Source organism: Nilaparvata lugens, chromosome 11 (assembly GCF_014356525.2).
Source record: "Nilaparvata lugens isolate BPH chromosome 11, ASM1435652v1, whole genome shotgun sequence".
In the NCBI taxonomy this organism is placed as follows: Eukaryota; Metazoa; Arthropoda; class Insecta; order Hemiptera; family Delphacidae; genus Nilaparvata; species Nilaparvata lugens.
The window spans coordinates 11865011-11877901 of NC_052514.1; the positions used below are offsets into that span (position 1 = coordinate 11865011).

General features: G+C 33.9%; 2 protein-coding genes across 4 annotated transcripts in view; one reads left to right on the forward strand and one right to left on the reverse strand.

The window, feature by feature from the left end:
• Window positions 1-4333, forward strand: part of LOC111047054 (RNA polymerase II degradation factor 1) — a 31046-nt gene extending 26713 nt beyond the window's left edge. Inside the window, exons 4-6 of the mRNA XM_039437588.1 lie at window positions 325-517; window positions 1900-2073; window positions 3724-4333. Coding sequence (XP_039293522.1) covers window positions 325-517; window positions 1900-2073; window positions 3724-3965 — 609 coding nt within the window. The 3' untranslated portion in view covers window positions 3966-4333. The remainder of the gene's footprint in view (window positions 1-324; window positions 518-1899; window positions 2074-3723) is intronic.
• Window positions 4334-5613: 1280 nt separating this feature from the next.
• Window positions 5614-12891, reverse strand: part of LOC111047055 (symplekin) — a 41272-nt gene continuing 33994 nt past the window's right edge. For 2 of the 3 annotated variants that reach the window (XM_039437590.1, XM_039437591.1), the window contains exons 20-21: window positions 8219-8305; window positions 5621-6078 (exon numbers count right to left, since the gene is read on the reverse strand). In XM_039437590.1, coding sequence (XP_039293524.1) covers window positions 5950-6078; window positions 8219-8305 — 216 coding nt within the window. In that variant the 3' untranslated portion in view covers window positions 5621-5949. Of the gene's footprint in view, window positions 6079-8218; window positions 8306-12891 lie in introns of all 3 variants that reach the window. The other variant, XM_039437589.1, reaches the window with a different exon arrangement.

Here is a 12891-nt window from a genome sequence, read left to right on the forward strand (position 1 = left end):
ATACATTTACAAACTATACTATTGCTAGTCCTTTCACATTAAATTTTCGAACAGGATACATCAATAAAAGTGTAATAAAATACATCAATACAATACAGTACAATACAGGATGCATCAATAAAAGCATCTCACCTACAATTATTTGGAACTTTTAAATTCATGTGGGCTCTATTATATGGTGAAATGAGAAACATGTCAGTTCCACTGTGTCTAGTACTAATTTTATCATTTTTGTTTCAAATCAACCCAATCATTTCTTAAATGAATTATGATTGAATTATTTGGTAATCTATTATCATTTTTGTACTTGTTTGATATGACTAGGTGCAGTATGACTATAGGTACGCGATAGATGACTCTGTATCGGGAGTGATAAGCGACAGATGGGAGCAGAGATTAGGCGAATATGTCAAAGGATCCTACAGCCTGCTGGAGCCGAACGGCAAGATTCGAACAGTCGACTACGAAGTGGACGGCAAAAAAGGATTTCAAGCTGTAGTGCACACCAAATATCCAGGTACTAACATTTTTGGGCTTATTAGAATGTGCTAAAAAAATAATATAATACAAATAATAATATATCATTCATATCAAGTTATGTAGATATTAATTAGCTTATATACAATTAATAACATACAGTATTCAGGCTCATTAATTAGAATGTGCACTAAAATTGAAAATAGAAATTGAATTCATGTTATAAGTAGTATTTTCTGTTCACAAGAGCGTTTTGTCTATGCATGGAATAATGTGCATGATATTTTAATGGAATAAAATAAAAATTGATGAGTTTTGTGATATATCTGTAATGATAAAATACAATACACACATTATTGCATACGGTATCTATTCTAAATAAATCAAATAAAATGACTGATTTCTGTTAGCAACAAGACCTGCGCTAGGCAATACCGTACCATAGGTCTATAGACCTTGTGGTGTATAGTAAGTTTCAAATATATAGATTTACCTCAGCACCTCCATGCTGCATAGTCTCAAACACTCTCTTCCAAAACATTTTTTCTATTCTATTAAAATAATAAGACATAATAAGTCAAACTTATAAAAAAACTAGGCAGTGAGCATTGATAAGTTTAAATAATTCATCACCAAAAAAATTGAATAGCATACTATCACAATCATTAGCTTTGTACTCTTATTCTAAAAAACGTTCCAATTAATAAAAATGTCAATTACCAGGTGGAATAAAAATTTCTTTAATTGGATCTTTTCTTGTGAAGTGTAGATTTAAGATATGTTTTCTATTCTATTTTCCAATTGAACAGAATTGACAATAATTCTTGATAATAGCGTGACTGGCCGAAAATTAGTGTTGTCTAAAACCAAAAAGGTACTTATGCAACAATTCAAACACCTCGTTCTCATAGGTTATTAATTATTAGAATAGCGGAGTCATCCCTCAGGCCACCAAATTGGATTTTTGTACCGGTGAGATGACCGCGTAGAGGCGAAACTGGAGAGAGAACGTTCCGAGGCGCGCTGGAGGAAGGTTGTGCGTGAAAGGTAGTTTTGTGTAATGTGATTGAGGAGTGATTATGATTAGAGAGAGAGAGGGAGAGAGAGAGAGAGAGTATAGATGTTTGTTATGGGATTTTTTCAATAGAGAGAGAATGTTTTGGTGAATTTGTGTATTTATTTAATAATAATTTGTAGTATCATTTAAAAATAAAATGTAGTGTCCTATAGAAGTAGCAGGGCCCAGGACCCTAAAAACCTGGTGGTGGCAGCGCTACTGGCGCTGCTCGCCAGGCACGTCACACTTATAACTCTATTTAATTCACCTTTAAGTAAACCTATTAAATGATCTCTTTTTAATTTATTTTCGAATACCTACAATAATATGCATGATTATTTTGATGACCAGCATTTTTGTTGCAGCGAATGTTCTTCTGAGCACACAGCAGTTGGAGCAATCTCGCTACCTCAACCCCGAACCAGAGATCAACCTGAGACTGGCGAATCCGCCTCCTTTGGAGCCTTACCAACAAGATCCGGCAGTTGTGCCACCCAACTATCACGCGATAAGAGCGGCTGCCAATCCCTATCTAGACCGTAAGCGATTTTTGCATTTTTTGATGAAAATTTATTTTATGTTATGATACAAGCACAAATCATATAAGAGGACAATCCTAGAACTGTTCCTTTTCCGAATTTGTTGAATATATAATATTTTATAATATATAATTCCATAATTAATTCAGAGGTCCGGATTCAAATCCCGGCCCGGGCAAAATATTTTTCTCGGGCTAAGCCCCGTGTTTCGGATTGACAAGTCAAGTCGTCGGTCCCGGCTTCCTAAAAGCAGTCGTTATGTCATGTCAGAGGCCCTGAAATTGATCAGGTGCGACCTGAAAACTCTGACACCAAAACTGAGCCAGCCAGGTCACTCGATATTATTATTTTTCCATAATTGAGAAGCACTGATTGTAGTTCACAATTCCACTTTATCAAGATGGATTTCCACTTATCAGTAGCATCATAGAGAAAAATAGCAAAATTTGCTTATAAATAGAAGTAGAATAATCTAAGTATCCTTTTCAAATTTGTTCACTCACAACATGTTACGGCTATACGATGCCATTATTATTGATAATATATTATCAATAATTATTATTATTGATTGATTATAATTATTATGGCTTCGTATAGCCGAAACTTGTTGTGGGTAAGCAATTTTAAAAAGGCGGGTACTTGGGTTTATATTTTCATTTATATTCAAGAGTAGCCAAAAAAATACATAACATGCATTTATGCTATCACTAGCCGTCAGGCTCGCTTCGCTCGCCATATCTGTCTAACCAGGGGCCTCCGCCCCCTGGACCCCCGACTGTATCGTCCAAAAATGAGATCAGCGGGCTCGCTTCACTCACCTGCATAATTTAAACATTTTCTGTCTATTACTTGATGAAAGAACTGAGAAAACGCAAAAAACGCTAATTTTGGGCGTATCTCTGGCGTTATTTCAAATTCCTTCTAACACAACACTATTACACCCTAGCTTAGCTTCTGTACTAAATTTGAACAATTTCTGTTCATTTGTTCTCGATAAATCTGAGAAAAAGAAAAAAAAACGCTAATTTTGGGCGTATCTTTGACGTTATTGCAAATTCCTTCTAACACAACATTATTACACCCTAGCTGAGCATCTGTATTAAATTTGAACTTTTTCTGATCATTTGTTCTCGATAAATCTGAGAAAACGCTAAAAACGCTGGAAAACGCAGATTTTGGGCGTATCTTTGAAAATTTTTCCAAATCCGTTCTTAGTGCGCCTCTAAAGGGCAAACTGAACATACCTACCAAATTTGAACGTTTTTGGTCCGGTAGATTTTTAGTTCTGCGAGTGAGTGAGTAAGTCAGTCAGTTAGTGAGTGAGTGCCACTTCGCTTTTATATTATATAGATGTATCAGTGCCAATATTTTTCCCATGAGTTATGATGAGACTATTCATACACGTGAGTTACTTTCAATAGTTCAAGTTAAGCAATCATATTCAATTTTATATCTGCAATGACCAAATTTATTTAAAAAATCTGTAACTTGATGATAGAACGAAGTATCTAACTTAGTTCTAGAGTGTAGTACAATTAAAGTTTGTTGCATTTTTGTAGAATATTACTCATCGTTTGAGATTCTAATATTGTTTTCCAAGTTAAAACAAAATCACATTTGAAAAGCTGCATTAATTTGTTTTATTCACAGGTCTACAAGGGAGATACAATTATAACAACGATAACAACAGCAATAGAGGGCAATATCAACAACAACCTCAGCAATATCAGCAACAACCGCAATATCAACAACAACCTCAGTATCAACAACAACCGCAATATCAACAACAACGACAATATCAGCAACAACCTCAGCAATATCAGCAGCAGCAGCAGAACTATCAGCAATACAGAGAGAGGCCACCTCAGCCGCGAAACTATTACTCACTTTGATATCCATTCCATTGCTACAAATTAAAGTCTTCAAATTACAGTTCTTAAATCTATCTGAAATTATAGTTCAAAGAAATTTATAAAAATGCCATCTTCAATATCGATTCCTCCACTAGAAATAATTATAGCTATGATTATAGTTTTGAAAATATTATAGCTATCGTATTTGAAGTAATCGTAGTTCAAAGAAATGTGTGAAACTGCCATCTTTAATATTATGTTGTATCAACAAGAGTGAATACCGAAGAACACTGAAGAAATTTTTGATGAAATTGTATTCGAATTATAAATTTATATTATTGTAAGACAGCATTTGGAAGCGGAAGATCAAAGATGTAAATAAAGTGTTCGTCTTCGTTTATATAAAACAAGTTAATTTATTTTACCGACAATTGATCTTTTTGGGAGTGAAATTCATTGGAATTTAATTTGGGTTATTGAATTCTCAGCGAAATACATACTTCAGAATATTTACAATGGAAGCTATAAGAAACTAAGCGGTGTTTTGTTAACGCTGAGTAGGCAACAAGTAATCTTTAGTAGTTATAGAATAATATAATCTTGGTAATTCCTTAGAGAAACAATAGTATAAGTAGATATCCCATGGTATAGGGCGTTTGTGTCGCAATTTTCAATGTCATCTCAAGCCGATAGTCCACATAGTTCTTTCCCATGAAGCTGTGTGACGCTGGTAGTCTCTCATATTGTGCCGTTCATACACTCTCACCCAAACAAAACAGTAAAAGTCAACAGTAATCGACAATAATCGGCTAACAGTTAACAGTAAAAGTTGCGACATAAACGCCCTATACCATGGGATATCTACTTACGCTATTGTTTCTCTATGGTAATTCACATGAAGAGATGGAATCATAGAACTATCATCAATTAAAATGATAGTTCATCAAATTAATCACATATTAATCAAGTTATTGTCGAATAAGTAATACATATAGAAAATATACCAAAAATAAAACATTATGCTATCTTTTCTCTATAGCAATATTGAGACGTGAACTCACTTTGATACAATATAATACTAAATTGATGAGAGGTCCATCAATACCTTTCTTTCTACTCAAGGAAAGAATAAATCAATCTTGTTCTATTAATTTATCATATACGGTAATTCATCGCAAAATTAATGAAGTAACTGTGATTGTGCCGATTGATAAAGGAGATTACCTATATCAAGTGAGTTATGCACAAGGGAAACTAGATATTCAGGCCCGGTTTTTCAAATAATTATTAGATCTAAAGAACCACTCAACCTATAGATTTAATATAGATTGAATGGTTCATAAGATTTGATAAGTACGGTATCCTAAGGCCCGCCACAGAGTAGACCCACGCTAATCCACGAAAAGCAACCCACGCCGTGGGATGTTTTGTAAACCATTGCTAGGCTTCTCCCGACATCTGTGTAATGATAATAATACATGCAATGAATACTTGTCAGCTGATTGATTATGAATAATTCTATAGCAATGGTTTAAAAAAACATACCACGGCGTGGGTTGCTTTTCGTGGATTAGCGTTGGTCTACTTTGCGGCGGGTCTAAAAGCCGAGCCTAAGTAGATAAATTTTATAATTATTGAAAACAAGAGGAAATGGTAGAAAAACAAAAAGGGAAATGAAAAGACAAACTTTGTCAGTTTGATATTGATTTTAATATAAATATTCCAACCAACGCTGACTCGGAACATATACAACGCAACAATAAATGTTTTAATTACCACACATAATCGCTCAACTCACATTGATTAAGACAATCTAAATACCACTTTTACACTACATTGATGAAAATATTAGAAATTAAAAATAGACAACTTCACAGACAAATTATTATGTAACGCAGTTTTGAAAACCAAACTTAATACATTCAATCGCCACAGAAGTATACCTATAATTGCATTCAGTTCAAATCAATTAAAATAATGAATGTTCACTGATCATTTGTTTTTGGGTATTTTCGAATTTGTCTTAATCGGCACCAGGAGGAGCTGGTTCTACGTTTGGCTGAACTGGTTCGGGATGGTGTTGAGCAGCTTTCAACTTGGCTTCGTCAGAGGGCTCATCCTTTATGTCGATCATAAGCTCTGGTGGTGACATCTGTGAAAAAATATATATTAGTAGGTTAAAAGTAAATTCGTGTTGGTTGGGAGTCTCTTGCAGAAAGGTCCCACCTCGCCTGAATATATAACTTAAGACGTCAATGACTGTCATACTTCAGCCGGGACCGACAAATAACGTGCCCATCCGATAGCATGGGAGTGATCTGGTTATAAACGTTTTGGTAATGACAGGGTTTGAACCCAGGATCTATATGCTGCTACGCAAGCACTCTAGAAACTAGACCACGGTTCACTCCTATTAATTAGTGGGTGATTTCTATTGATAGATATTGGAGGGTATTATTGATAGTTTCTATTATACAGAGTGGGTGAAAAGTCCGAGAACGGCTTAATATCTCATACACAAAGGTAATTTGATGGTGGATTTGATGGGGGATCCTACTCGAATTGGAGATACTACTTTACTGTGACTTTTAAAATATGGTCCGCCATATTGAATGCAACTTCATTTTTTAAATAGGAAGGTTGTCATACAATACATGATTTCAATATGGAATTTCAAGATAAAATGAATGGCGAAAACCACAAATCAACATCTCAAACCGTTTAGAAGATATTCACATTATTAATCAATACCATGCAAATCAGAAATGAACCTACAAGTACAAGTACATGAGTGGTATTGATTAATAATGTGAATATCTTCTAAACGGTTTGAGATATCGGTGTGTTGTTTTCACCATTCATTTTTTCTTGAAATTCCGTATCGAAATCATGTATTGCATGACCACCTTCCTATTTCAAAAGTAAAGTTGCATTCAAAATGGCGGATCCAAGATGGCGGACAAGATTTCTAAAGTCATAGTAAAGTAGTATTTTCAATTTGAGCAGGATTCCCAATCACACCCACCTTGAAATCACATTTTTTTATGAGATACTAAGTCGTTCTCATACTTTTTTCTCTCCTTTCTGTTTTGAATAGTATTGATTAATAATGTAAATATCTTCAAAACGGTTTGAGATATCAATATGCGGTTCTCGCCATTCATTTTTCCTTCAAATTCCGTATCGAAATCATGTATCGCAAGACCACCTTCCTATTTAAAAAATAAAGTTGCATTCAATATGGCGGATCCAAGAAGACGGACCAGATTTCTAAACTCATAGTAAAGTAGAATTTTCAATTTGAGTAGGATCCCTAATCACACCCACCGTCAAATTTCCTTTGTGTATGAGATATTAAGCCGTTCTCAGACTTTTCACCCACCCTGTATGGTAGAATGTGACCTACATCATAAATGTCTCAGAGTTTCACTTGGTAAAATAACGAGTATTGTTATTAATAGAAATATTCTTTATAAAATAGCAAAATCCTGATAATCCTAATCAAAATTTTTGACAGACTAATTTCATTGACGTAATTTTTAACAGTCGCGGATTCACATATCAGCAAGAACAAGTCATAAACCAGTCATAGTCTTCAAGTTTCAGATAGTCATAATCTCATCAATCATCAACGCACGTAAATCTTTGCCGTACATTTTCAAAAGTACAGTAGATACCAGAATATTGGTACCAATATCTTCACCTACTAAGTTGATTCAATGCTAGATTGTTAGATGGTTAATCCTGGTTGGTACACTTGAACATCATTTTGGCTGAATGTTTGAAAGTGAATAAAGCGTAAAAACCAACAAGAATTTTCAAGTATAAATTAATATTGATATTTTACTCAATCGTGGGTGAAAGATCAGGTAGTAGGCTACTCTGAAAACGGAATTCATCTCTCCATCAGTGACAAAATATTACTAATTCTAAGCTCCAAGTCATTTTTGTTATTTTATTTACCCTGCATATTTTTATTCAAGCTGATCTAGTATTTTTTCAAGTACATTTTTAATGCTAAATATAGGCCTGTCTCAAAATTTCAAATATATGTCTTATCTGCTAAATTATAAATTCTTCCCCATGCACAGATCAATAGTTCATGTCACGGTATTTATATGAAAAATTATTCTTATATATACCGTGGTTCATGCAATGAAATCACTTTCAGTTGATCATTATTTGTTGGTATTAATGTAATTTTTCATTATTTGAAAATTAATTAATTGAGCAGGTAGCTTTCTATAAGAGTTATTAATTGAATTAAAATATAGATTTGAATGATAACTTACTGGCTCGTTTTTGACCGTGTACATTGGATATATAGGTTGATCTGGTCCCATTATAATATCCATCACTGTTTGAGGAATGTGCGCACGCTGAAATAGAAATTAAAATGTTTTATAAAGATATTTTGACAGTATTCATACTAATTTTCTATAAAAATTGAAGAATTCATCATACTATAAAAAACGAAAGCGCTATTATATTTTATACTATTGAATGACATATAAAACTCAATCTGCATCTTAATTAAGGATATAAGTAGCTGTATTTTGAAAGTAGATTCGAGCAGGTAGCTTTGTAAGAAGAGTTATTAATTCTGTAAACTTAAAGAAAGTTTTTAATTGTAGAGCATGGTGTTCATTAAAAAATAGTGAATGAATCATGAGTGATTTCTGGTTAAAGTCTAAGGACTGGAATAAAAAAAATGATAGTGATACTGTATATACAAATCTCGATCCAAAATGATGGGTTATCAGCATAAGGAAAAGGCTGATAACCTAGCCTATATCAGCCTATAAAGGAACCTATAAAGCCTATAAACACTTTATCAGCCTATAAAGCAGTGGTCGCCAAACATATGAGCCTGTGAGCTAGAATAGCATTTATAAATCTTCTAGTGAGCTACCAAGGAATATTAGAATAAACAAAGTATCTTTTATTGCCTATAAAGATACATACTAGTGTTGAAATCTACTTATCTCACGACAAAAAGTAGAACTAAAGTTGAAATGTACATTTCAATGAGAGCAGTGGACCTCTTTTTGGCCATCAAGTATTTTCTTGATGTTTGGAGTGTACGTTGTAGCCGCCATTCTGATGCAGTTGTCCAAAAAAATGTTCCTATATAGATGTTTTATAAATTTCATATTTGATAAAGATGAATCACACAAGTAGGTAGAGCTGAGCATAGTTTTCAACCTCAATGCAACTTGAATAATAAATAATAGGATATTTTTCTTTGGGGACTTGAGGCCAAATATTTCCAGTTGTAGAAAGTGATCTGAGAGACAAGATAATTATAAAAATTAACAAATTCCATTTCAACTGAAGCCTGATCTACACCAAAATGTTTTACAACACAAGCTGAAAAATCTACTGCATCGATCTCTACAAAAGGAGAGTTGACGAATTGTACCATATTCGATATGCTTTTAAAATCTTGAAATCAAACTGTTGTCTCAAGTCTGAATTGTAACGTATTCTTGGTTATTTCTGAGGTGCTGTGAACGATTTTTTTCGTCATTGATCTTCTTCAGACTGGAAAAATGTTTATATTCAAACTGGGGGACATTCTTTTCCCACATCTCAAGCTACTTGGAAAACGATTTTACAGTTGAAATCATTCCACCGATGTCCTTATGCCCTTGAAGTTGCAGATTGAAATCATTCAACTTCTCAGTTATATCTGTGAGAAATGCAAAATTTTGTAGCCATGTTTCTCAATGCATGGTTGACAACCCAAGCATTTCTGTGAGCTACCAAAAACTACCCCACGAGCTACCGGTAGCTCGCGACGACTGTTTGGTGACCACTGCTATAAAGGAATAGGCCTATTTCTATTAATATTCTCTAGTGAAATGGTACAATGTTATGTTCCTACATTCATTAAAATTATTAATAAATAGGGAATTCCAGTTTGAGTGATAACATTATAATGGTATTAATTTTTACATAGAAACATGCACAGTGATGAGTTACTCGCCAAATAAGGAATAACCCAATAAATAATACTCCATCAATTGAGGGCCGGTTTCCAAACTTGGGATTTAGCTAAGTTCTAGACTTTATACAGTTGGAGTCAGAAAATTGGCTTTCCGAAACGGGGCATAGTCGTAGTCAACGTTAAAATTATATTTCGAAAAACTTGAAAATTGAACACAGAATATAATAGAGAGAAAATAGTGTAAAGTTTCAGCTATTTTGAATTATTTATGAATGTTTCATTTCGTCAAGGAAAAACGTTCCCAATTACAGAAATGAGAAAATAAAGTTTATCATAAAAACTACGACTACGCCCACTACCTCCGTAAACAAAGTCATAGTGCATTCTGGTGACGTCAGCACAGGTAGGGCTCCTACACCAATAACATTTTTTTGATTTCAGCTGATCTATATCAGCTAGTGTTTTTATTGGTGTAGGAGCCCTACCTGTGCTGACGTCACCAGAATGCACTATTGCTTTGTTTACGGAGATAGTGCTACGCCCCGTTTCGAAAAGCCATTTTTTTGACTCCAGCTGTTTAAAGTCTAGAACTTAGCTAAATCTCGAGCTCGGATACCGGACCAAAGAGTAAAATAGGCAATAGCCTGTTTTTTCTTTTCCGATCATTGTATTGTTTGTGCTAACCTAATATAGTTATTTGTGCAACTAGTGCGCAAAGTGACAGTTTGCTGCACCGAAAGAAACGTTTACTAAATCATAGAAACGAAGGAATGGCTTCTTGAGTGCAGCAGAGGAACTTTGCGCACGTATTTCACATTAAATTTTTCCTACAGTTACCATTGAATATGAAAAGTGGGTAATTATGGATAAAATGATGGCTGAAATCCATCAAATGTTTGTGTGTGTGATGCTGTTATTAATAACAACATTAATTTATTTAAAAATTAATAATCCAATTGAAGTTGAAAATTCTCAGCCAAAGTTCTCATTTTTATTCATTCAAGAATCAGAAAAAATACAGATAAAACAAAAAAATCGCATTCAAAATACACGCCAAAAGCTGGTTTGGATGACTGCAAAATGGCTGAACCGACAAGCGCGCGACCTAGCGGGAAGAATCGTACCTAACTTCGTTCTTTCATCCAGCTAAAAACAGTATTCAGATATTCAGAATTATGATTAACTAGAATTACCGAAAAATACTATAAGTAAACTAAAAAATATTTATAAAATAACATAGACAACAGAAAATATTTTATTGTAGTATATTTTAATGTTATTTTATTAATTTTATTGACATGGATTTCGAACGGTAATTATTTAACCTGAAAATTCGAATTTCAAAATGTGTGTTTGCTACATTTCTCATTGCTTGGAGTTGAAATAATTATTACTGTCAATAGAAAATAAACATTATTTATTATTAAATGATGAGAAGTTATTATTTAATTATGATTTAGATAAACATTATTCTTATTTTGGATTTCTAGATTGGGATTTTATCATAAATGTAGGGTAGCCATTGAAATGATTCTCATCTAAATCTGACCACAGTCATTGTTACCAACTTAATTTTTGTTTTTGTGCACTAATCCTCCATATAACCCACCAACTATTTTGTGTTGCCATGTTGCAAATCTGGAGTGCAGAAAATTTTTTTCCCGCACTAGAGCGGAAAAGTGATTCTTTGCGTTCTGTAATCAGTGCAGGAATGGCCACTTTTCAAGGTAACTGTAGGAAAAATAAATAAATAAACTTTGTTGAAGTTCTGGTACTGTGTTACTTGTAAATATTTGAAAAAACGCTTACTTTTGTTGGAGTATTGAAGAATGCATTCCACTCCTGAAGAGGAGCTTCATCAGCCTGACCATAAAAACCAACATCGTCAGGCTGATGAAGCTCCTCTTCAGGAGTGAAATGCATTCCTCAATACTCCAACAAAAGTAAGCGTTTTTTCAAATATTTACAAGTAACACAGTGTCAGAACTTCAACAAAGTTATTATATAGTGTTTCGTCATGGAAAGCAACTTCAAAATAAATAAAATAACAGAATATTCATTTCTGATTGGATATTCATTTCAAGTGATGGAATGGATGAAAGAGTCACCTCATTGTTGACATAAAATGTAAATTAAATTTTACAGGGTTATACCATAGAGAAACAATAGCGTAAGTAGATATCCCATGGTATAGGGCGTTTATGTCGCAACTTTTACTGTTATCTCAAGCCAATTATTGTCGATTACTGTTGATTTTTAATGTTTTGGCGGGGTGAGAGTGTATGAACGGCACAATATGAGAGACTACCAATTACGGAACTCGGTACAGGCAAAACTTGAGAGAAGAGGTTCAACGAACAACTCTTTTATCAGTGGGGAGTGAAAAGCGCTGGTATAAGATTGTTCAATGCTCTACCTGCGCATCTCAAGGAGATGAACGGTAAGGGTTTCAAAACAATAATAAAAAAAGAATTATTGAATGTCTCCGCATATTCAATTGCTGAATTTATGGCTCATTGCGAGCAAGTAAGATTGACAAGATGAATTTCAAGACTAAGATTTTAATCGTTTAGACTGATTGACGAATCTACATACCCCTTTCAAATGTGGTCAATAGATGATTTAATAATAATACCAGCGTCACACAGCATCACGGGAAAAAACTACGTTGACTATGGGCTTGAGATAACAGTAAAAGTTGCTACATAAACGCCCAATACCATGGGATATCTACTCACGCTATTGTTTCTCTATGGTTATACTGAGTACCTGGTTGTCAGTGAAGCTCATTACATGATAGAACAATGACTGCTTGAGGTCGATTCATTCATTAATAAAATTACAAATAATATCAAGCTATGAATGGGAGAGAGCAACAGGCTTAGCCCAAAACTGCTCTTCTCCCATTTTTTTTAAACAGTTTCCAAAAGATAGATTACATTTCACTTTCAATTATCCAATGGTAAACTGAATAGATGAGTCGCCTCATTGTTGATTAAAACTGTGAATGAGAAG